This window comes from Mauremys mutica, chromosome 13 (assembly GCF_020497125.1).
Source record: "Mauremys mutica isolate MM-2020 ecotype Southern chromosome 13, ASM2049712v1, whole genome shotgun sequence".
Classification (NCBI taxonomy): Eukaryota; Metazoa; Chordata; order Testudines; family Geoemydidae; genus Mauremys; species Mauremys mutica.
The window spans coordinates 19,144,372-19,170,777 of NC_059084.1; the positions used below are offsets into that span (position 1 = coordinate 19,144,372).

Genomic DNA, 26,406 nt, shown 5'->3' on the forward strand with positions numbered 1-26,406 from the left:
CCAGTGTGAGGGCAATTTAGAAAGGGAGCATTCTACTTTCATGCTGGCTGAGAAAGCCTGACAAATTGGAACTTTTGTTCCTTTCATGTTTCTCTGAGTCTGAATGAGACAAGAACAATTCAAATCCTTCGGGCTGAAATTTGGACTTTGAGACCCCACGCATAGCAAGCTAGATATTAACTGATAAACGTATTTTCCATCCTGTTTTATCAACCTTTAAACTGCCTGGACATAACGTGATAAGCAACTAATTGATTCATCTTGTATAATGCAAGTATAACAGTTGCACGAGATGAAGCTATGGCTGCTTGATTAGTGCTCATGACAAGGAACTTCAGCATGTTAGAAGGGATAAGAAACTGCTACATACGTAATATCTTATCAATAAGTGGTTAATTGAAAGATGATAGCAAGTGAGAAACTGCATGGATTTAAAAAATGGCATTGGGCATTTAAGCAAGGAGACACCGATTGTGAAAGTACAGAAGTTCAAGGCCCTGCAAAACAAAGTACATTTCTTCCATACTCTTCTCCTCACCCTCAAGTTTTTGCTTTCACATTAGGACATTTGCATGGATTCCCATGACAACCACAGATGGCAGTCGGACTGCTAAGTACAACAGTATATCCATGATTCTACCTGAACCAGTCACCTGACACCCAGCACTATTTTTAAATTCAGTGTCCTCTCAGGCTGTCTTCCTGAGAACCCTCAGATCCCACTGACCTATGCCAATCATGTAACTTCTTAAATACAATCACCACTAGAGTGCTAAAATCCTTATATACAGATGGGAGATATTTGCATTGGGCTTCCTTTTTAAGCTACAGTAAAGTAACATGGTCTAGTTGAAAAGAATACATTTCAGGAAAGAAGTCTCCTCCAATACCATCATCTTAGATTATTATAATGGGAAAAAAACCTTTGAACATACATTTACACAGTTTCTCTGATTGATTGATTTAGTTTTTGCATTTTACTCAGCTGGAGACAGTGAAAAGGGACTAGCCAGCTTCATTTTTGGTATTGAGTTATGATCCTGCAAAGCAACGTAAGCAGGCAGCCCAATGCAGATTCACTGGAGGACCCAGGCGGAACTGAATGCAGGATTATTTTACCATCCATTTCACTTTGTGGTTCTGTGCACTAGCTCAGTGCTGCAGAACCAAGGTTGTGAACGCAGCTGGGACACGATAAAAACATCTCTTTATACTTAAATTATGTATATGCTCTATTAGTAATTTAAACACCAAATTAAAAGTAGTATTTCTGCTATGCCAATAAAACACTTCTATACATTTTAAGACATGTATAAGTCCTACGGGCCATTTTGGATCTGAACTACTTGCCAGATCCCCTTTGTACTGTGCTCTGTCTGCACGAACTAGAAAGAATTTGATGCAAGATTTTTCGAGAAGCTCATTGAACAAACCTCATAAGCCTTCCTATGCTCTGGGAAGGTCTTGGACACCGACTCATCCCCAGCCAGGTCTATGGCTACCACCGTATTGTTCTGGTATTTCTTACACAGCTCCACCACCTCCAATGACCAGCCTGGAAAGAAGAGCAGCTGGATTAAAGAAAAACATTCCACAAGGGTCACCCCTGAGCTCTTGTCCAAACAGATGTGGTTGTTCACATGAATACAAACATTAAGCGCATTTGCTTTTTGGGATTTTTCCCTGAGATTGAAGCCCTATAAAAGCAACAAAACCCTAAAGCCAGATTTACAGAGCAGAGTCAGATAGGAATAGACCCATTAACAAGTGAGCTCACTGCCTGTAAAGTTGGTAGGTGTGACAGGTTTTAGCCCTGGTTATTAGGCCTGCCTAGGTGGAGCCCTTCATTATCATTACAACCCTTGACAAGAGCAAAACTCCATGAGTCATCCCCAGTAGATTGTATTGCACCCTTACTTTGCACTTTAGAACGTATGTGCCTGACTACATGGTATGGGAAGAACTCCCAGCTGCAAGCCCCTGCTTTCTCATTATCACAGTACCCGCAGAATGCTTCACTTGGCAGGGCGATGCTTTGTACAGAGCTGAAAGCAGAAGGGGCTTTTCTAGTAACAGGAATCAAGAGGGGGCCATGGCTGGGCTCTGGGAGGAGGGGGTTCGGGTGTATTGGCTGGGGGGGGGGGCACAGCAGGGCTCTGAGGAGGGAGGGGTTGTAGGTGTCTGGCACTCTCGGCTGGGCTCTGGGGGCAGGGGGTAGAGAAACAGGAACTGGGTGTCACAGAGGTTTCTTAACTCTATATTCCTGGGGGAATGTTTGTGTTTGTCTGTATTGTTACAGACATACTTGCTGACAGGTATTTTCAAATAAATTACCAAAATAATTGAAACTGGTGTGATTATGCAGGGTTATGTTGACAAATAAAATTTGCAGAATTTTAAAATATCGTGTGCAGAATTTTAATTTTTTTAGTGCAGAACGCCCCCAGGAGGATAAAAGCAGATAGGCGCCTAGTGGGATTTTCAAAAATGTTTAGGTGCCTTTCAAAATCTCACTAGGCTCCTGGCTGCATTTTCAGGCACCTACATGTTTAAGTTTTTTGGCATTTAATAAATGTGCCTTAGTGTATTTGACCTGTTTTTTGGACCTGATCCTGCAGAGAGCATTAAGAAACAGTGGATTATTTAGTTAGCCCTCATCATAACCAGACAATGGAAGTGCGGTCATTTTATAATTGTTCTCCTTGGCCATGGAATGTTTCCAACTTGGGCATCTACTCTGCATCTTTACCGGAAGCACTGGAAGGTACCTTTGTTACTGCTTTTAACTGCTGATCATTTTTGTTCTACACTGTGCTTTGGGATACTGGGAACAGCAATATAGGATACACATTTCCAACTCCGCCTCCCAAAGGAGTCTAGAAATTTGTTTCATTCTCAACTAGGAGCTCAAGTTTCCCCATCTTTCTGATGGAAGGGGATAATACTGAACAAGGTTCCAGTATGGACCGAAGCAGTGTATTTCAAGGGTTTGGTTTGTTTAATACCAGAATTAGAAGAAGGCATATTATATGTGGTATTTCAACATACAACTAATAGTCTCTTCACAAGCAACCTGTCTGCCCTGAATCCCAGGTATAACAAACAATCCCTTAATCAGGCCACATCTCCTCTAACCCCAGCTGGAGCTGTCCTGCGTCACTCTACCCAGCTCTTGGTTTTTATTTTAAAGCTATCTGCAGGAAATGGAAATGAATGACACCCACTCCACTTAACCTCTGTTTTGCATCTCCAAGAGACGCTGCTATCCATCTGATATGCCAGAGCATGTACACTACCCCATTAAGTGGCTTAGACAAACCTGAGTACAACACTAAGCTGGTTAGAAATTGCTTTTTGCAGAAACAGAAAAAACGGAGGTAGCAACCTTCAATCTTGAGACTGGGGAGAATTCAGATTTACCCGCTCCCCGGAGATAAAAGAGCTGGAAATCACTGTGTGGGTATGAAGAGTGGCTTCTCCTCCCTCAGTCTCTCTCTTCCACCAGCACTTACATGGGAAATAGCCATCACCTTCCCATGGCACTGAGACAGCATTCAACCCAGAACTGAGCAACTGATGCTTCCCTAATACTTCCCCAAAGGATCTCAATTCAAGGCATTTCACACACACCCCCAAAGGGTCAGGAAAGGAGGGAGCAGAGCAGCAGGTGAACTGTAATACATTACTTGGCATATGGCGCATGCAGCATAGAATAGACCTGGCTTTGATGTTGAAATCCCTTTCTCCATCCTGTAATCCCTGATTAACGAGGTGAACCACTTCATCCGGAGTGAGGTCGCCCCTGCGGGAAGAAAACTTCCAAGTTAGCTAGCAAGCTCGTGAGGTTCGGCACCCCAGCAACCCCAGAGGAAGAGAAACTGCTTCCCGAATGGTAACATCACTGAGCTGGTTGTATTATTGCTGTGGGCTGTTAAATACAGGAGAATCCAAACACTCCAACCAAAGTGACCACACTGGCAAAATGCCAGAAAGCTAAGGGCCACATTTATATCAAAAAAGGAGTATACTGCAGCCACCCTCATGCTGAACACTGGACCAGCCCCCTCAGAGCAAGAGGGAGCATGATCTGCCAGGAACTGTAGTTTCAGGGCCAGATTTACAAAGGTATTTAGGCACCTGGTAGCATTTACAAAAGTGTCTAAGCAGGTTAGGCCTCTGACTCCCTTAGGCTCATCTGTGAATCCCCCTTTGCGCCTACGTGCAGCACTAGCCTCCTCTGTAACTGAGGTCCTCAGTGACCCGCATCTGTTTGGAGGATGAGGGAGGCGGCACTGCAGAGCTGCGTGGGATGCATGGTGGCCAGAGAGAGACACTTTCACAAACCCCGCGCTAGATCACCGTATTTCTTTAAGTAAATGAACCAGTTTGCCAGCTAGGGAAGAGGAACCTTTTTCTTTTCTTTTTTTTTTTTGGCCAGAAAGTCTTATTAAGATGCAGAGCTTTGCACTATCCTGGCAGCAGTGAGCAGAGTGACACAAAAAGCAGCAGACGCCCCAAACCATGTTTTGTGAGAAATCCCAGAGGTCTCCTTGCAAAGCTCGGTGCTGGTTTAATTAGCAACACGCTGTTCTAAAGAGCACAGACGACACAGAAAGACAGACTGAGAGCTACCAGGGCTGCTCCCAAAGGCTCAGCCCACTAACTTTGCTGGCAGAAAATGTTACATTTTGGATGGGGGGTTGGGGTGGGGATGTGTATCTGAACTCTGGTGACTTCTTGAAGGGGGAGCAGCTTAAGCCAAAAATCTAACAGCTGTTTTCCACTCAGACAAGACAATGCCACTGGGGCTAGTTGTCCTCAGAAGAGTGCAGCAGATGGAATGGTTACCAAAGGAAGAACACTTTAGGGAGGGAAGGAAAAGCATATACATGACTATTTACTGCATTCCAGATAGAAATAAAAGGGGTGCTGCCCACCTCTGGTCCTACATAAACAGGGATTGGATTATACGCCAAGTATCTGACACCAGTGCTAGGCTTCTCCTTGCCTGAGCTGAAAACAACAGTGGGACCTCACTGATTTGTACGGATGGGGAGATTCATTGCAAGTTTCAGTGAACTCAGTGATTTACCAAGTGGTGAATGAACAATTAAAAAAAAAAAATCTCAAAATGTACTTGGTTCATTTACTTTGCCTACAGCAGTTTAGTTTTGTTTGTAATCCTCAATAGTTAGCATGCTGCGGCATGTTCTGGAAAAAGATAATTGAGACTTCACTACAGCACTCTGCTATTAAGCCTTTGAGGAAGTGGGAAGGCAGAAGGAGGGGTTACCAAAGCACAAATGAAACAGCTTCTAGTGTACCGTCCTTGTTAAGGCATATTAATGTAACCTAACTTGTGCTTTCCAATGCACCTGTATGGATTCAGCTCTCCATTTTGTTTAAAAGCATAACTGCACATATGAAGTGTGCATAATTGCATACCCTAATTTCTATGCACAATTATCAAAATTGTGCTTGCTCACTGGGTAATTCCCAGCAAGTGTGTCTAATTAGTTATGTGCCTATACAATTACTGTAATTGCACATGTAAATTAGGCACGCAGTTATACATCTAAAATAATGAAAATCTGGCTCTCAAGTTATAAATCCTCCTTATTATCTGCCGGGAGCAAAACTGTGTTCTCCATTTGCTAGTCAGTGGCTTTCATGGTTCAAGCAGATCTCAGCATGTCATGTTGGCACAGTCTTAAACTTAATGGATTCACTCACTCTTCTTGGTCCCATGGAATAGGATGAACTTTGCAGTTGGCTAGGAGATGAGGGCTGTACCTGACCTCAACATAGATGACACCTTCTTTTGCTTTCATTTCTACAAACTCATAGGCTATTCTTCTGACAGCATCACGGTCCCCCCTGTAAGGAAAAGAACAGGATTAGTCTGATTTATGAGTTCTCAGAAACCTATGGGCTGCTGATCAACAAGACTGAGGAGAGTGGACCTGCTGTGGGTCTGAAAACCATACATGCCCCAAACTGACAATTCTAGCTTGCAGGAGCCTGAAACTAATAAGAAGCTTGCAGCAGTTACCAGGGAATACCTTACTTACGCAATGGCAGGCATGTAGAGAGCAAACTTTTCTAGAAATTGGGCGAGAGTGAGTGGCTCCGAGTAACTGATGTGCTCCAAGAGGTCTTCAACAGTGTCACCAGGGAGCGGAATTCCTCTTTTCCTAGAAATCGATACACATTTCACTGACAAGGATTTGGGTTACACTTTTATTTAGAAACATAGTCCATGCTGCTGAAGCCTGCTTTGAGTCTATTTCTCCACAGAACAGATACAGCACAGAAAAAAGGTACCTCAGTCTTTTCAAAAATGCCTCACATATGTGCCTCAGCAGTCCCATCCGGATAAGAGAGGACTCTGATCTCTATCACCAATAACAGACCCAGAACTATCCAAAGAAACTGAGCCAAACAGAACCTTTCTTTTCCTGGTGCTTTGATACTTTCTAGTCCTGGAAGCATACAGGACAAATTACTTCAAGAAAGAAATTTCCAGCCCCAATTATATAGACTCAAGAGCTGCCAAACATTGGACTGCTTATCTGAACTGAGTCACTGAACCTTCTCAGGTTTGCCTGTTACTAGTCTCCAGGAGCTGGTCAATCCTTGACCTTTCTGCTGAGGCTGCCAACAATAGAGAAAAATTGTGATGTGGTTTCTCTGATGTGGAAATCTTTACACTGTGAACCAAGGCTGACACCCAACAAGCCCTTCACTGAGAAACCATCAAAGAGCTTCCAGATAGGAAAGCCCATCCATCTCTGCCAAAAATGGGCTCTCTCTGAGCTTGTGAGCTGGAGAGGAAAGGCTCCAGATCTCATTACCAAGGGCTTGGCTTTCTCCAGTTCCAAAAGCCAACTACACAAGCTATCTGCAGGAAAACAGCCTGACTGATATTGCTCCTCTGCTCAATGTACACACACATTTTATTGCTCGGTGGTATAGGAAATCTACATTACAGTCAGAGTTCAGAGGCAAAGGCAGTTACCACAGATTAAGATCCTGGCACTCAGCATGCGTCATTCATTACTGTTAAGTATAGGATGACCAGACAGCAAGTGTGAAAAATTGGGACGGGGGTGGGGGGTAATAGGAGCCTATATAAGAAAAAGCCCCAAATATCGGGACTGTCCCTATAAAATCAGGACATCTGGTCACCCTAGTTAAGTATTACTCTTTTCATGTTGCCCTTTTCACTCTGACACATCGTTTGTCCAATTTAAATGACAGACATCTCCTTGCCATGCCCTACATTGAATGCTGCAATTAATGAGGCGGATTTTCTTGATGCACCTTCTGAATATTCATCTTGGCTGCATCGCAGAAACTACTGCCAGTTCAGAAGGCACTTTAGCCATGGCCTGAGAAGTAATTTCTCCCCGCCCTCCCCACCAAAAATATTTTATCAAATCCTACAATCCATCCATCTTTGGTGATGCCACATCTGTTCCATTTTTACTGGAAATTGTTTTCATGTCTAAAGCCCCCTCAACTATGTTGAAGTGTTATTTGTTGGGACATGGGAAAGAACCTGCAAAGGCTGGTTGTTAGAGTCAACCTTATCATGACATTCTTGATAAGAGGGATTTCTGCCATACTTTGGCAAACAATGCCAGATATCTAATGTCCTTTATCTTTAAATGAAACTTCTTCCAGGTGTGAAAGTTTACGTTTATCTTGTTTAAAATTATAGAGCCAGGTCCTCAAGTTGTTCATTATTTACTCTGCCACTCATCAAGTGTATGTGTCAATTAACCAGAGTTTGCCTCTCCGACAGAACCCATCTGCTCCTTCTTGCTTAAGCCAGCATTGAAGCCATAGCACTGAAGATTCTTCTTGGCAATGGGTTACATCTAGAGTGAGGCAACTTTTTTGCCGCAGAGCCTTTTTTTTCCTGCCCAGAACCCTTTTTTCCCCACTCCAAAACAAAAACAGACCCCACAGAGTCGGGTCGAATTTGGTGTGCTGGGGGGAAAAAGTTTCAACTTTTCTTCATTTTGGAATTTCCCTCAATTTTAAAGAGATTTGAAAATTTTCAAATTCAAAACCAAATGTTATGGTTGACATGACACAAACCTTTTTTCCCCACCAACATTTAGTTTGGCAAAAATTTCAAAACATTTTCGTTTCAGCTCAACCCAAAACAATTTTTTTTCAGACCTGCTCCTGAACTGAATATCCAATTATTTACACAGCCCTAATAATACCATCTGGTTTTAAGATGGCAAGGCAGGATCAAACAGAAAATTTACACAGAGTGCTAAGGGAGAAAACCCCTTCTGAAAACACAAACACTAGCATTGGTAGTATTGCAAGTACAACTGACCCAGCCAATTGCTTTCTGCAGACCAGGGACTGGCAGTCAACTACAAGGGACAGCCGGTGGCAATGCTGATGCACAAGGGTTGTTTGCGCTTTACAAAACTCTTGCAGTTATTGAGACAGATCACTGGGCTGTTTTATGTACGTATTTAGAAATGGACTCATAACTCATTCTTTCTAAATCTGTTTGGAAACCTGACCACAAAATCTGTTTCCTCATCTAACCTGCTCATGTTGTTGTCTATAACTCTGCTTGGTTTGTGGCTTGTGAGCATAAAGAGAGGGGCACTAAGTCACTGTTTGGTTACATATTTGGCACCAATTCAGTCCAGTTTCCCTACTACACTATTAGAAAGTGGACAGTTCTGTGCATCATGTACTTAGTCACAGTGTTGGTCTACACTCCGACTAGGACATGCTAGTGACAGCCGTTTGTTGTTTGCACATTTCAAGCAGAGTTTCCCGGATGGGCATGGACAGAGAACTTTTTGTCTGAGAATTGGGATGTCAGAACCGGGGGTGGGGATATACAGTGATTCTATAGGGCAGTTTCGTTGGCAAACGATAATAAACAAAAAATCCTTGTCTTTGCCAGATAGAATCTTGCTAATAGAAAGCTACAGTTATGTTTATACATCCTAACACGGGACTAATCAGCAAGGAGAGGGCCAAATTCTAGGAATTTTCCTTTTTACACAGAGGTGCCTCTGTTCAGGAAATCTTTACAAACCAAAGCACCCAGCTAAACACACTAAACCAAAACGTTATTTTTAAACAACTCACTTGCCAAAGTGTAAGATTGTTTCTGGCTTAATGGCGCCATCCAGGTGGACATGAAGTTCTACCTGTTTAAAAAAAAAGACAAACAACATTCATATAACTGTGAAAGTGATCTCTGGATCAGAAGATGCTACAAATACAGCCAGTGTGGTAGAGTCACAAGATGGGAGCTAAAAGAGAGAACTTAAAAAGCTACACAATATAGAAAAGATACTTGATAAGTTATTTATTGAATGTCTGAAAATTGACAGAATTGGATTCGTTGTTCTTCCCGGAAGTCACATTTTTAACATTCCTTTACAAGCAAACTCTGTTTCCAGCAACTTTTACACTGCTCAGGAAGTTGTCCTACTCATATTTGGGCCCAGGGCCACCCAGAGGATTCAGGGGGCCTGGGGCAAAGCAATTTCAGGGGCCCCTTCCATAAAAAAAAGCTGCAATACTATAGAATACTATATTCTTGTGAGGGCCCCTGTGGGGCCTGGGGCAAATTGTCCCACTTGCCGCCCCTCCCCGCTCCCCGAGCGACCCTGGGAAAAACAAACTTTTAAAAACCTTCCACATCTCGGCACAAACCCAGTTTTGAGAAAACTTCTTTTCAAGTCACCTTTACAAGGTATCACTGGTTCTCAGCATCAGCTAGTGATAAAAGGCACGAAAGCTCATTAAAAGGGTTGGACAAATATTTTTCTAGGGGTTTTTAAAAAGCAGAAAAAAAAAATCACAGACAATGTCTGCTTTCCTTCAAAATTTGTTGTGTTTTTTTTTTTTAAATCGAAAAGCTGAAATTATTCTGCCAAAACCTGAACATGGTTTGGGGGTTCAGAAGCGTGTGGCCAAATATTTGCTGCTTGCTGTGTTTGATTGTTTAAAGAAACAATAAAAAAATTCTGCTTAAAAAAAAATCCAAAACTTTTGAACCACCTCAGCTTGTGACCAAATGCCTGAGCCCATCCAGTCAGAGATTTTTCCAGGTTTCTGATATTCTGCTAGCTTCCTTGACTCATATCTGTCTCCATAACTTTGGATTCATTTAGGTTAGAACATAAGAATGGCCATACCGGGTCAGACCAAAGGTCCATCCAGCCCAGTATCCTGTCTACCGACAGTGGCCAATGCCAAGTGCCCCGAGGGAGTGAACCTAACAGGTAATGATCAAGTGATCTCTCTCCTGCCGTCCATCTCCACTCTCTGACAAACAGAGGCTAGGGACACCATTCCTTACGTATCCTAACTAATAGCCATTAATGGACTTAACCTCCAGGAATTTATCTGTTTCCCAGAAACTGGCTCCATGGGGTCCCTCACAAACTGGAAACGGTTACTGTGGGTTTGTCTTTAGTATAGCTTATGTACATACTCCACGAACTGAGCATTTGAGCTTGTTCCAGAATCTGGGATGAGTCTATGTTGTGAAAACTGAAATGCTCAAAATAGCATATGCATGTGAATGGACACAGGGTGCTAAAATGAAATTAACCCAGGGGGTCTCAAACTGGGGGTCGGGACCCCTCAGGGGGTCACGAGGTTATTACTGGGGGTCATGAGCTGTCAGCCTCCACCTCAAACCCTGCTTTGCCGTCAGCATTTATAATAGTGTTAAACATATAAAGAAGTGTTTTTAATTTATAAGGGAAGGCAGGTCACACTCAGAGGTTTGCTATGTGAAAGGGGTCACCAGTATAAAAGTTTGAGAACCACTGAATTAACCCCTCTGGAGCCTCAGGGAATGCAGGGGAGGGGAGTCTCCCTTGGTAGGGTTGGGAAGGAAGTAGGTGGTGTAGGATATTGCTCTTCTCATGTGATCCCTCCCCCATGGCTCTCTTGGCTCTATCACTGTTAATCTAAAGTGGCTAATTTTAAATGAAGCTACCCTTCCCTGACATGAATCTCCCAATGGCACTGAAATTAAATGTAGACTATCATATGGCATTTGAGAAGTGAAAGGGATGGTAGCTCTAAGGGAAAAGATAACAGCTTGGCTCTTTGTGTTAAATAGCTGTCTGCAAGCCTCAAACTGCTGAATGAGCTTTAGGGTAGGGAAGGCTGTGCCTCCCCAAACAGCCTGGCCCTGCCCCGTATCCGACCCCCACCCACTTCCTGCCCCCCCGACTACTCCCCTCAGAATCCCTGATCCATCCTGCTCCTTGTCCCCTGACCGCCCGCCCCGAAACCTCCCCCCAACCACTATCCCGGGACCCCACCCCCCAGGAACCTCCCCTGATCCCTGTCCCCTGACTGCCCCAGGACTCCCTGCCCCTTATCCAACCCCCCCGGCCCCCTTACCATGCCGCTTACCCCGCCTCCCCCCTTTCCCGGAGCCTCAGCGTGCCGCATCCAGGAGTGGCCCTGGACAGTGCTGCAGCAGCGTGGCTCCAGCAGGACCCAAGCTCCTGCTGCTTGGCCGCAGCTCGCAGCCAAGCCCCCTTACCATGCGGCTCTGAGCGGGAAGAGCTCAGACCCCGCTGGAGCCATGCTGCTTTAGCTCTGTCCAGGGCCACTCCTGGACGTGGTGCGCTGAGGCACCAGGGGATGGGGGAAGGCAGAGGTGGGGGGGAGCCTCCGACATTCTCATGGGGGCCCCTGTGGGGCCCAGGACTGGGGCAAATTGCCCCACTGCCCCCCCCTCTGGGCAGCCCTGTTTGGTCCCCCAATAAGTAGGGGCGGGGGAGTGACATTTGCTTCTATCCTGCTCCATCTTGACATTCATAATCTCTTAAACCTAAAGCCCTCATCCGTTCCAGACTACTGTACCCTTTCAGGAGTCTGATTTGTCTTGCGTACCCTCAAGTTTCACTTCACCTAAAAACTACTTGCTTACAAAATCAAATATAAAAATACAAAAGTGTCACAGTACACTATTACTGAAAAATTGCTGACTTTCTCATGTTTTACCATATAAATATAAAATAAATTAATTGGAATATAAATATTGTACTTACATTTCAGCGTACAGTGTACATAGAGTAGTATAAATAAGTCATTCTCTGTATGAAATTTTAATTTGTACCAACTTCGCTAGTGCTTTTTATGTAACCTGTTGAAAAACTAAGCAAATGTCTAGATGAGTTGATGTACCTCTGGCAGACCTCTGTGCACCCCAGGGGTACATGTACCCCTGCTTGAGAACCACTGTCTTAAATGCTGGCTAATCCTAATTTCTGCTTGCTGAGAATGCCATTCCACAAGCATGGCAATTTCTCAACCAAAAGCTACTCCTGCTTTGATCATGTTTCAAAATGGTGCTTTAGTTTAGGCCCATTACAAGTGAGACAATAGCCCAAAATCACCTTTAATGGTACCTGCTTGCCACACACTTTCAGAGAGAGAAATAATTATTGCCAGGAGCAAGACCTCTTGGAAGATGAAAGACTAGTACCTTTTCAACATTTAGTGGCTGTTGCACATTATTTAGGATAAAGTTGGTAAACATGATTTGGAAAGCACAAAGTTAAGAGGAAAAAACCTTAATGATAAGATGTTTAAGCAATATTTTGTGTGTGCAAATACAATTGTACTGGGAACACTGTGAGAGAATGAAACTTGCAAAGGAAAATGGGAAGAAGTTCTCAAGTCCATCACAATTACCAAGGAAGAACAGGATGAGATATTGTAATTAACTCCAGGCGTGTGGAAAGGAGAGAGACACAGCTTACACCCTTATTTATGATAACTGTTCAGTGTCAACATACCAGTGCTTGGAAGCAAATGTAAACAAAGACTCTTCTGCACCATGGGGCCTCCCACGGAGGCTGTTTCTGATAACTCCTGGGATCACATTCTCCAAAACTGACTTTTTGGAATATGAAAAGCATTGAAAAGATTCATTTTATTGAAGCTGTTGCCACATTTACTAAGTTGTTAATGGAAATTTCTCATCTTGTTGACTTGCACTGATGGGAGCTGTGCATGCAGTTCTCTGCAATCTCAAGGAGAAAACGCCCCTCGGTTGTTTTTAAAATGTTATCCAAACCAAATGAATCATTTTTTAAAATCACAACAGGCATTCAGCATGGAGATAAGTGAGGATAGTCATAGTATGAAGAGCACAAGACCCTGGTTATTACATGTCTATTGTGTCCAGATCTTTCTGACAACAGCATGGATTGCAATCAACCTACCTTGATACAAACAAAGAGACTATCCTATGAGTAAGAACTTAAGAGATCTGGGCTGTTCAGTTTAGAGAACAGATGAATAAGTAGTGACTTAAGAAAGACAAACAAAATAATGAATGGGACAGAGAAGGTAAATGAGGCACACCTGTTCACTGGCTATTAATAGGAGAGATGAGGACATTCAAAGAAATTTTAAAGGCAATTAATTTAAGACTGAGAATAAAAAAAATTAATACAATGCAAATTTAACCTCTTGAACTCACTGCTACAAGATATTGAACTCAAGAACTTAACTGTATTCAGAAAAAGACTGGACATACGCCAACCAATAACTGACAGGGGTCAAAAAGAAACTACCCCTACAGACACATTATTCCTTAATCATTCCTTAACTGTCCACTTCAGGTTTACTTCTGACACAGCCGGTACCGAGCAAAGTAAAAAACAAGAACTCAACTAGCTGGACTACTGGTCCGATCTGGTAATTCCTGGTACTCTGCGTCAAAGTAGCGGGTTTTGGAGTTTGCTCTGCTCATGCCCATCCTGCTGTCTTTCAGGAGTTCCAAACTTGTGGGCCAGTCACTGAGAAAGAGCTGTCTCCTGCATATAGGGGTTGCCACCAGTCCAGGTTTTCCCAAGATTGTCCCTTTTTTGAAGTAGCTGTCCTGGGAGATCTCTAAGAGTGCTCGGTACACACTGCCAGCTGTCCAGTTTTGTGGGCGAAGGATCATCCTGGATGTCCCATTTTTTTTCCACCTCAGAGGTGGCAACCCTATCTGCACGAGTCTGATGCAAGGTCCACAGTCCCATTGGAACGTGCCATTGCAGCAAGCCATGGTAACATGGAGAGCTTCAAGTGAGACTAAAACCTGGAATTTGAGCCAGTGTTACATAAGGAGCCTGGGCAGACAGCAAAATACTGGAATTATGGACTCTTGGTGGCCTGAGATGCTGGACAAACAGACTGCTCCATTCAAAACCAACTGCAGCTTTCAGTTACCGTCATCAAGCCTAGATGTCATGGATATATAACAACTATGGCTAAGTACAAAGCATTATACATCATGGCTAAGGCTACGTTTTAGTCACAGGTATTTTTAGTAAAAGTCATCAACAGGTCACAGGCAGTAAACAAAAATTCACCTGTCCGTGAATTGTACTATATACCCTTAACTAAAACTTGGGACGGGGTGTGTGTGTGTGTGCGCACAGGTGCTCCAGGGAGGCCGCTACTGCTGGGGAGGAGGCAGCCCATGACCCCTGCTGGGGGGGGGGGGGAGAAGGGGGCGGGCGGCGGTGTGCGGCCCACGACCCCTTGCTGGTGCTGGGGGTATGGCAGGCTCCCTACCCGGCTCTGCGCAGCTTCAGCGAAGCAGCCATCATATCCCTGCAGCCTCAGAATTACAGGAAATGCTTTTCTCTCTGCCCCAATTTGCAAATCCCTGAATGGGACTGAATCTAGTTACCTGAAACACCACCTCTCCAAAGACAGCTTTGCTCCACTGGAGCAATGAAACTGTCAACCACCAGGAGACTCATGACTTCAAGAGGCAGAACTTTCATAGGAGCCAAACCAAGACTATGGAACTCACTGCCTCATGACATGAAATTGAGCACTAGCCTCACAGCATTCAGATCTAAATACACTACAAATCTTTTTATTTCAACAGAGCTTTTCAGCAATAGCCCTCTCTCATGTTCTGGCACTCATGCTTCTTTCATTTACTCGTTTAAAACACATACACACAACCTCTGCCAGCAGGCTTGGAAGAGAGATAGTTTTTCATTCTAGTGAGGCATTCCGTTTCTATGGAGAGGATGCAAATACAAGAACCTAGATAGACAAGGCCAAAACCTGGTCATTCACAGGAATGAGATTTTTACCAATACATGAATTATATGGTTCTAGTAATTATGACAAGGCTACCAGAGTGGGACCCAGAATGGATTCAGCTGGGGGGGAAGATGGGGAGCAGAGGACCAGGGAAGCAATAGAAGGAGAGAGGTAGCAGCAGGGAAGGAGGGACGGGATTCAAGGTGGAAGAAGTTAGCAAGAGGGACAGGAGTGAAGGATGTGGATGGAAGAAAGTGCAGCAGCAGGAGGGAGCTGTAGACCATGCAGAGCACAAAGTGATACAGGTCCTGGATCCGTCCTCCTCAAAATGTAAAAACCTGGCAAGTTTTGAATTCTTGGGCTCCAATTCCATGCAGTGATTGAGGCTTCACAGAGGCGTCACTCCTTGGAGGTTTTGGTGGCCGCACAACCCTTTGATGGAATTATAGGCTTGAGGCTCATGATCCATATTTATTCCACATTATGCCGTGTACAAAATCCCAGCAACCTGCAGCTATAGGTTCCTAGCTCATCTCAAACATTTCCTGCAAAAGCGACCCACAAGTGCAGTACTTTCATGGAAGTGACAGCAACATTAAGTAGCTTCCTTTAAATTGTGGGCCATCTGCCTTTACCCTCTGTTGCTATTGTAAACAAAAGACACTTGTAAACTGCAGCAGGAAAGTAACCAGGTTCCACTCTATGTCTCCGGGAGAGGGTTCTCTCCCCCTCAAATAGCTTGTGATTTAGTTGGGTTTGGTCCTGCTTTGAGCAGGGGGGTTGGACTAGATGACCTCCTGAGGTCCTTCCAACCCTGAGATTCTATGATTCTATAAACCAGGGATAATGAAATTGGGTGAGGAGCATCTGAGCAATTCAACCCAAAGTAATGTGCAGCTTGCAAGGAAAATGCTCAGCACCCTCAGGTTCCTAGGGCTGTAAGGAACTACCCAAAGCTGACTGGAGCCTTGTCTCTCCAAATGAAATGGACAAGTGGGGAACTGGATAAGCACAGGACTTTTCACATTGTTTATCAGGGTTGGTCACCTCTTTGTTTCATTCTGCCTCCTGGAGGCTGGGAAGACGTACAGGGGTTTTTAATTTGGGGGGGGCGCCATTCCCTTTCCCAGAAACTCTTCTGCCAGATGCTGTCGGTTCTTGAGGACGTGGATGACCGTTACAAAGATCTAGCTCTTCTTCCACCCTATGCAGTCTAGACATCCAGTGATGTCTCATCCACCTTCACCACCGCTGGTGACCTTGGCCCTCATCCATTGGGTCCATTGTTGGCTCTCGCTCATTACTCTGAGAGGGGTCCCTTATCAGGTACTACTTCAAACTTTCCATTGAAGGGCAAAGGGATGCACACATTGAAACCACCTGGCATCACCTGCAGGGCCACCCCAGAGATTTGTGGATTCACAGGATTGAGCCAGATCTAGGACTTTGCTACATGATGCCTGGTGCAATCAACCATGGTCATTCTGGCTGGCACACTGGTCCCCAGTAGACTAGACACATTTGGGAAAATCATCAACGTATGCAGGGGACATGACTTTATTTTAGATCAGTGAGTTCTCCAACAACTAAGGACTTAGATAAATCAGCTTTCATTGAACTACATCTCTACATAGAGAAGTGCAAATACGCTAAAGCAAGCAGAGAACTAAGGAACATTTATATTATATCCTTAGAGGGCCCAGAACAATGAGAAATGGGAGAGGCCTATGCTCTTAAGTACATTTCCCTGCATGACAGGACAGAGGAAACAGCTACAGTACATACAAAATGACATAGTACTAGTAAGGCCTTGCAGTTTGGACTAAGTTATAATTGTGCTGCAGATCAACTAATTCCCTATCAGGTTTTTGCCTGTTACGCAATGTTCCCCCTGAAAGATCCCCTCCATCTGGCCTCCTCGCATAGTAGTGCCAAACAGACTAAGCCTCCCTTGGCTAGAAGCAAGCTACATCTGCACTGGCAGAGGACAATGGAAGGGATGACCGTGCTTGTTGGTTTACAAAACTAACTCCACATTGGGCCAAATCAGATTAAGCTGTCTCTTGACTGTCTTTGAGTGTTAACTCTTTCAGAGGTGCTTGACAAATGGTGACCTATTGCTCAGTCCATAGGGCATCATCAGTGTTGTGACCATAATATGTTCTTCAAACCAATCTTTAGAGATGGCTGGGTAGGTGGGACATGATGTGCACTTGCTTCCCTTCTGGAGATCTGGCTTCAAATCCTATTTGTGCCCTAGTTGATCGTCAGCTGGTTGGTCCATGTCAAAAATCCACCTTGCAAACTGTCACAATATTCAAGCCTTGTTGAGAAGAGAGGTCCAAGACTGGACTAGCTGATGCAATACTGAAGGTCAAGAGGAGTAAACGTGCATGGTGCAGAGAGCCAGGTATGCTGGGTACCAACAGGGCCACTTGCCCTTCACTTACACAATCAGTAAATTCACAGATGGCTTTTTAAAAAAGGCCTGATTTTCCTTTTCACTTAGACCAAAGTTAGGGAAAGTTCCATGGAAGTTAATACATAGGGGGGTAAATACCTGGAAGGGCAAAGAGCTATTTACGCTAAAGAACAGCGTCGGCACAAGAACAAATGGATATGAACTGGCCATGAACAAAATCAGGCTGGAAAGTAGAGGAAGGTTTCTAATCAGAGGTAGGAGGTTCCTGAACAATGTCCCAATAGGAGTCGGGGGGGGGAACAACGTAATTAGTTTTGAGAGAGAGCTGGACAAATTTATGAGTGTGACTATATGACGGTGTTGCTTGTGATGGTAGGAGGCAGGGCTCAACATTCCCGGGGCTCACTTCCAGTTTATGTCACTAAATGGTCATGCTCCAGGGTTTCAGCTGGCCACCTGCAGGGATCAGGAAGGGATTCTGGGGTGGGGGAGTGGGGTTTAAATCTCTTTCCTTAGAAGCATCAGGGATGGCCACAACTGGAGTGGGACATTGGACAGAGTGGGCCAGGGCTTTGAGGTGGCACCAAGCATTCTCTCTCTGAGATGCTTAGCTGCTTGGATCTTGCTCACACGCTCAGGGTCTAACTGATCACCACATGTGTAGTCTGGAAGGAGTTTTTCCCCACGTCCGACAGGCACTGACCATGGGGTGGGGGTTAGCCTTCCTCGGTAGCATATGGGTGCCGGTCACTTGTCAGCATTATCTTCGTATAGCTCATTTAATTTCCCTGCCACTGCAGAGGCCTCAGTCCCTCCTATTGTCTGCCTCTGGCCAGACACCTGGGTTGGGGTAGCCCCAGCCCTTCCTTGAGTCCCCCCACTGCCTCCTCCACTCCATACACTCCGGACGGGGGAATGAGGAAGGATGCAGAGAACCAGCAGCCGGCAGACTGAGGAGGCTCAGCCAGGCGCTGGGGCTGCGAGCTTGGCGGGGGGGGCAGGTCCTTGAGAGGCCAAGGAGATGGCACTTGGGGACCAGCGGCTCGGCCTGTCCCAACTCGGTGGGGAGGCAGCACCTTGGCCTGGCAGGCACTTGGGGGTCAGCGGCTCGGCCCGGCGCTCAGGGAGGCCAGCAGCTCGGCCCACGGCTGGGGGAGGCCTGACTCTGGCCGGGGGCGGGAGGGGGAAAAATGCCCGGCAGCTCGGCCTGGCACTCGGGAGGGGGGAAGCAGGTTGGCTGCTTAGCCCGGTGTGGCTGGGGCGGACGGGCCGGCTGGGGCTCTTCCTTTTATGGGGTGGGATGGGGGTTTCGGGAATCCAGCGTGCAGGTCCTTGGGCGGAAAGCCTCCCCAAAGCGCAGTTCACCCACCGCCCATGCCTGTGGCACATAATAGTAGAGTCTCTTCTGGGCTACAATCCTTTGGTCTAACGTTGGTTGTTGGGTTTGGTGTGCAGGTGCTGGGTGATGTTGGTGGCCTGTGATATCTATGCAGGAGTTTGGAGTAAATGACCTGGTGATCCCTTCTAGCCTTAAGATCTGTTACTCTAATATTGATTTTTAATAACTTTATAACTTCATTTATTTCAATGGTGGTACTCCTAATTCTGTTTAAATGAAAGGGGAATGAGGCACTATCAACCTTTCCCCTAACAATTTGACTTTCAGTGTTTCCTTAATTCAATCAATGGTTGATTTGATCAAAACCTAAGGATCCAAATAATTTATATTCATGGTCACACAACTCCACCCATTATGCTGATCAATTCAGGCAGGCATTAACAGACAACCCAGTTAATGACTATTTAATAATTAAAAAGGCCTTTAATTATCAGTGACTTTGCTCAGGTGTATGGATCAGCACATCATTATCAGCATTTTCTAAACCACCATATATTAACATGGACAATAACTGGAAACTACAGTCATTGCATGCTGTATCAGTTGACTCATTCAGTTATTGAATAACTTTGAAAACTTCAAGTAGAAAAAATTAAGAAAGGTCAAAATTCAGCATGTGGTAGGAGAAAAGATGACCTGTACCCATGAATATTCACTGTCTGTGAAGCCAAGGGAGTGATCTGAAAAGCAAAATCAAACTTTGAAGCTGCATGATAGCATCATCTGCCCATTCTTTTTTTTTTTTTTTTCCCCAGTAAACAGTACTTTGTCCCTATGTCAAAAGGCTTTTAGCAAATGAGAAAATTCTGGGAAGCCACAAAAATCTTTCTGTCATAGAAAATACCCATCCAGCTTGCAACCTGTTGCTTCCGGGACAGTGACTAAGCATGTGCAATATCTAGCATTAAACTGTCAATTCATTCCCAAAAAGCAATTCCCTTATTTAGCATATCACACACACACTGGGAGAAAACAGTCATCTTATTTGGATACTACTATTTATAAATGGAAGCTCACCCAAAACTATCTAATATCGAGACAGTGGTGAAATTGCTGTGGAAATGGCATCTAGATGTAGTCTCTAGAAGAAAGCTGCCTGTCAGGGGTTGTTAATGTAAATCATCGGTATTAGAAATGTGAGATCTTGACAGGAAGGTTACAGAAAATGCTGTTGATGAGACAGACACCACATACTGCTTTCTCATCTCTCCTCTGTTACTTCGTGCTGGGTGTCCGTCACCGTTAAAAAAAGGCCCATCACACACTTTGAACCTTGGAGGGTTCCGAGTAACCCTGCATTAGAAGTGCCTCGGATTTATTAGGTTATGATAACTCAACTGTAATGCTACATGGTCTGTTGGACAGCATATGCATGTCGCATACCTGCCTATGTTCTTATCCCACTGTTCTATCTGCTACTGCTGTTCTTTTGAATGGGCAGAGTACTGAAAGTGAAGAGATTCCTGTTCTCAGAAGCACCTTGCTCAGCTGGTTCAGATGCATGCTGTCAATTAGGAACTAGTCACGCCTAATGTCTCAGGGAAGTTATAAGAGCTATGATGAAAAGCAGACACCTTGATGCTAATTAGAGACAACTCATGAAATGAGGTTCTTGTCAGAGTACTAATGCTGGTCATAAGGTTGACAGAAAGGGACATTTTTCTACTAAGACACTGGGCCAGAAATTCTATTTTTCTACTGTAGGTAGCATCTGTCCCCTCCCAAGGATTCTGAGCAACAGGAGAAAGTCATCCACTAAAGCAACAAGGGCTGTATCCGTACCATATCCTAGACTATAGCCTGATTGAGAGGAATCCAGAATACTGGTAGCATTAGAGACTGCTTTTTTCTAGCTTCTCATTTAGCTTGCTTAGGAAAAACAGGTTAGACATCCAAACAGTATTTAGTACAGTCTCAATGTCAAAAAGATAGTTTCTTCGGTATTGTCTATGGCATGTTTCAGAGCGAGTGACAGATCCTTCTTGTCAAAACAAGGGTTGACAATATCTGTTCAGAGGGGTCTCACTCTGTACTCTTTTAGAATCCAGGAAGAGAAGGGGTCAGATTCAAAGGTGGTAGCTTCAATTGCTTCCTATGCTTCTTATGAGGTCTTATGTGAATAGGCTGAATTCCTGGGAAAAGGGCATTATGTTTCTAGTCCTGACCTGTGCTTAGCTTGTTCTCGGCAGCCCATGAAGCCAGCCAAGTTATCAGCAAATGTCTCTATGAAATAAGATGATAGTTCGTGGCACCAAAAGGTGCCACAACTGAGCAAAGGCAATCTGGGTTCACTAACTGATTTAGGATCTGGAAAAGTTATGCAAAGCATGACTTGGCTATCTTATCTTTACCGTCTCCAGCTACTCCACTGATTTAACAGTCAGTGTGATGCATAAATGAGAGACGCTGTCATTTATGCTTCAGATGGCAAAAAATTAAAGTAATCACTATGGGTCAATTTCTGCTTTTAATGGTACTGATGAAATATCACTGCTTCTCTGGAGTGCCATCATTGTAACTCCAAGTAGGATTTGGTCCCTAACATCCAAAGATGGCTCGGGTTTGACAGCATGGCTGTAAAGAGGCATCTCCCACTGGAGATGGCACACACATTACTGGAATAAAACATGCATAAGAATACCTGTGTTCAGACTTTTCTAAGTAGCTGTACTTTTCTGGTGTCAGCTCAAGCTAAGAGGAGAAAAAACTCAGAATGAAAGAACACGAATCTTGTAAGCATCTAGAGGATAATGGGATGATAAATATTGACTACCATGGATTTATCAAAAATAAATCGTGCCAGACCAATCTAATTTCCTTCTTTCACAGGATTACGGACCTAGTGGATGGGAGGAAGCAGCAGATGTGATATATCTTGATTTTAGTAAGGCTTTTGATATAGTCCCACGTTACTTTCATGAACAAACTAGTGAAATGTGGTCCAGATGAAATTACTATAATATGGGTACACAACTGATTGAAAAACAGTACTCAAAAAGTAGTTCCTGCAGGGGTCTGTATTAGGTCTCGTACTATTCAACATTTTTATTAATGACTTGGATAACAGAGTGAAGAGTAGCCTTCTAAAATTTGCGGATGACATCAAGATGGCAGGAGTTGCTAGTAAACTGGAAGGCAGGATTAGAATTCAAAATGACCTTGACAAATGGGAGAACTGATCTGAAATCAAAAAGATGAAATTAGATAAAGGCAAGCGCAAAGCACTACACTTAGGGAGGAAAAAATCAGATGGGGAATAACAACTGAGCAGGTGCTGAAAAGGATCTGGAGATTATAATGGATCGCAAACTGAATACGAGATATGATGTGATACAGTTGCAAAAAAGGCTAATAGAATTCTGTGGTGTATTACCAGGAGCATCACATCTAAATATTGGAGGTAATTGGCCTGCTCTATTCAGCACTGGTGAGGCCTCAGTTGGAGTACCATGTCCAGTTTTGGACACAAATTTTAAGAAAGACATGGACAAATTGGAGAGTGTCCACAGAAGAGCAACAAAAATAATAAAAGATTTAGAAAGCCTGACTTATAAGGAAAGGTTAAAAAAACTGGGCATGTTTAGTCTTGAGAAAAGAAGGACCTGATAACAGTCTTCAAACCTGTTAAGGGCAGTTATAAGGAGATCAGTGATCCATTGTCCTCTATGTCCTCTGAAAGTAGGACAAGAAGTAGTCTGTTTAACCTGAACCAAGGGAGATTTAGGGTAGATATTAGGAAAAGCTTTCTAACTATAAGGATAGTTAAATACTGGAATAGACTTCCAAGAGGTTGTTGAATCACCATCATTGGTGGTTTTTAAGAACATGCTAGATAAACATCTGCCATTGGTGGCCTAGATATACTTGGTCCTGCCTCGGGGTAGGGGACCAGACTAGATGACCTCTTGAGCTCCCTTCCAGTCCTACATTTCTATGATTTCTGAGGAACTGAAAAAGAATAGAGGCGTTTTCAGCTGTTTGAAATTTTAATGAGCTGGCAGATGTTTATCTTTTACTTAACTTCCCACCATGTGGAAAAATCAGGAAGATGGCTCAATAATGTGATGTCTCACATCTGCTCTCTTTCCTCCTCTTCCCTTCTTCCTTTCAGTTGAGGATAACTAGCCACAGACTGAGAATTTGCTGCCACCCACTTAGATGAAGTGCCTGTTGAAAGCTGAATTCTGTCTTACCAGCAGCAACCAAAGTAAACCAGAGATTGAAGTGAGTCAAACATGGAAAGAGAGAGCCAGATACTGATATCATTTATGCCAGGTTTGCACCACAGTAACTGAGATCAGAAGCTAGCCAGGAGGTGGCTTCTTTGGTGATGTTCTCTGCAAGAGACCAAGGATATGAAACTAAGCATCTATTTTTTACTCTTCTCCCCCTCCTTCTTTATGATTTGTATAAGTAAAGTGTAACCTATGACCTTTCTTCAGATGTATTTGTACTGCAAATGGCTAAGTGAAATATCAAAGTACATTTTACAGCTGTGATCTGTGTGATATCTTTGGGCAGACAGAATATCGTCACCAGCAAAGAACTGAACAAAACATAAGGAAAAAAAAATCGGAAACAGAAAGCCCGTTACAACAATGAGGGTTCTAAGAGAACAAAAAACACACTATAACCCAAAGCCACTGCATCCTTAGTACATATCCCAAAATCCTATCAACATGTGATTATCAGCACACTGTCACTGAAGCTAATATATATATTAAAAATATAAGCTCCGACTACTCGGCCGCTAGAGGTTCTCCAGAAAGCCTAAGTTTTAGATAATAAGCTATTAAGGAAAGTGGTGTGCGCACGTGTGTGTAGTGACCTTTATTTTTCATTAAAGGAGACACACTGAGATCAGCTTAGAACCTATGCTTATTTCTGAACAGTTTAATTTCAAACATATTGCACTTTACACAAAAAAGATGTATTTATCTAAATTCAATAAGACCAAGCCAACATTTTGGTCTATGTTCATCTAACACGGAATGTAAATTATTCTTTCAATGTGCTGCAAGAAGAACATTCTATAATATCCTTTGTTTTAAATAGTGGTTATAAAGGTGATGGGAGGCTGGATGACTCAGGGGATTGATAATCTACACAGTATTTCATCTATAGATCAATGGCTCTGCTGGAACTCATACTGAGAGTGACTGGAAAGTATCATCTCACAGTTATTTTGTGGCCTCCGTCCAGATCAAAGCAGACAGGTATCCACCCAAAAATACTACCACTGTTGCCCCTTTTGTTGGCAGGAGCAGCAGGAGCAGCCAAGAGGCAAAGGATCACATTGCATCATGTAGACTGAACTCTCCTCTGATCCTAATGGGGGAATTCCAGGTCAGCACTGAGCTACAATGCCAGGATAGCTTGGAGGAATCTTGCACTGCTGCTGCCCATGCTGTACCCCTGGTCTGCCAATAAACAGGACTTCATACTCTATGACCATCAATTTGACACCTTTTCCCAGCACTGATTTCACTAGGAGGCTTAATGGGTATATCATAAGCTTGGGTAGTTAACAAATAAAATCTTCCAGGTCATTCCTAGAAGGTCATCTCTCTTGTCTGCTTTTCCTGCTTTCTCAGATTAACAGAAGGTTTAAATCTCAGTCTCTTAGACTTTTTCTAATATGGAAATTAGTTCTAAAATTGCAAAATTTACCATCAATATTTTGTGATTTTTAATTGTCTGGACTGAGTCTGAAAAACCATTGTTTGCCCTCCAGTCTTGGATGGTGGGGAGGGGACAGAAGAGAAAGGCGGGGGGGGGGGGAAACGGAGACAGGATGAATGGATACAACAGACCATGAGCTAAACTTCAAAATCTTACCCCTTACATCATTTTCTTTATAGGCTAGCTTGTGCTGCTAGATACTTTTCACTTCACTGTTTGTATTTTTATCAACTCTATAAACTGACAGTACTGCTAGGATATATTTTCTGGTGACTGCTGTAAAAGGATTTCATCAATCTCTAGCTCATTTAATGCTTGATGCTTGTTTTTTTAATGGTTTATTTTTGCCTTAACAATCTTTTTATATGTTGCTTATTTTCCTAAACCTTGGCTACCCACAGACATCACTCACTGCTATCAAAAGGCATCAACAACTGGTGCAGCTGTAGTTGGAAACTACAAACACTTGCAGTTACGCTGTGTCAGCGACTCTCTCAGCAGCAACAGGTACTGCAGCTCTGCTGTCACAGACCAGGCTTCCACCTACAGCCCCCTTTAGGGTGAGAACCGGACAGTGTCTTCCTGCAGGCACAGACAGCGCCTAGCCCAATGTGGGTGCTGCTAACCGCAGTAAAAATAAGAAGTCAGCAGGATGGGCAAGAGGAAGTGGAAGCAACAGAACACAAACCCTTAGCAGCATTATAATGGGTCGCTTCTGGTTGGCAAAGCCACCCCAGGTAAATACAAGCCCGACTCCGCACAATGCGGTGCAGGCGCCTCTGAAGGGAGAGGCACAGCTGGGACTCCCCCGCGTTCCGCGTGTCCCCGGGAGACCTGGGTGGGCTCGCGCCGCCCGTCAGCCGCTGGGGCTCGGGGCTGGCCCGGCGGGTGTGGGGGGCCACTGGCTCTAGGCAGGGACCCCCCCCTACTGCCCGGGGGGGAGGCACGTGCCGGGGTAAGGGGAGCCGCCCCATCGCGGAGCCGCCCGCCCAGGGGAGGGTCGCAGCCTCCGGCTCGGACCCAGGAGCATCCAGCAGGGGGGAGGCAGCCGGCTCAGAGCCGCAGCTCCCGGGCTCGCTGCTCGCCCGCTCACCTTGGGCAGGTCGAAGACGGACGGCCCCTGCCCCGCGTCCCGCTCCATCCTGCAGCCGCTGCTTCCCTCCATCCCGCGCTACTGGCGGGACATCGGGGCTGCCGGGACCTTAGAGCCCGGCCCCGCCCAGCTCTCGCGCCGGCCCCGCCTCGCTGACACCCGCCCGCGCCCTTTCCGCGGGGCTCAGCTCGCGGCTCCTCGCAACCCCCGCTGGGGCGGGGAATCCCTGCAGCCTGGCCCTGCCCCCAGGCCCCGCTCCCCTCTGCAGCCAGGGGCTCCCCCACGGACCTCCCTTGCAAGCAGCTTGCCCCATAATAAGGTTGCCCCATATTTGTTTTTGTCTTTTAGCCCATAACATCAAGGGCAGGGACCTTGTCAGGCACTTACTATTAATAATAATAATGAGGGTGAACAGGGTTTTTTGGTCCTGGAGTTGCTGTGTGTCTCTTAGTGGAAGGTGGTGAGGTCTCTTTTGGGCTGGCATCTTATTGTTCCCTGCCAGCCATGCTTTACTGTTAAATAAACATAACTCCAGACTCTTCAGGCCAGATTTTTAAAGATATATAGGCACCTAAAAATAAGCACCCAGTAGGATCTGAAATAAATGGGAATTAGGTATCTAGGCCAGCGGTTCTCAAACTGTGGGTCAGGACACCAAAATGGGTCACAACCCTGTTTTAATGGGGTCGTGAGAGCTGGCTTAGACTTACTGGGGCCCAGAGCCAA

The 26,406-nt window shown here is 44.6% G+C and overlaps 1 protein-coding gene across 1 annotated transcript in view; it reads right to left on the reverse strand.

The window, feature by feature from the left end:
• The window catches only part of LOC123348915 (adenosine deaminase-like), a 36,952-nt gene extending 11,145 nt beyond the window's left edge, over positions 1 to 25,807 (reverse strand). The window contains exons 1-6 of the mRNA XM_044986614.1: positions 25,681 to 25,807; positions 9,136 to 9,197; positions 6,072 to 6,194; positions 5,734 to 5,877; positions 3,687 to 3,802; positions 1,434 to 1,555 (exon numbers count right to left, since the gene is read on the reverse strand). Of these exons, the coding sequence (XP_044842549.1) occupies positions 1,434 to 1,555; positions 3,687 to 3,802; positions 5,734 to 5,877; positions 6,072 to 6,194; positions 9,136 to 9,197; positions 25,681 to 25,752 (639 nt within the window). The 5' untranslated portion in view covers positions 25,753 to 25,807. The remainder of the gene's footprint in view (positions 1 to 1,433; positions 1,556 to 3,686; positions 3,803 to 5,733; positions 5,878 to 6,071; positions 6,195 to 9,135; positions 9,198 to 25,680) is intronic.
• Between the last annotated feature and the right edge of the window lie 599 nt (positions 25,808 to 26,406).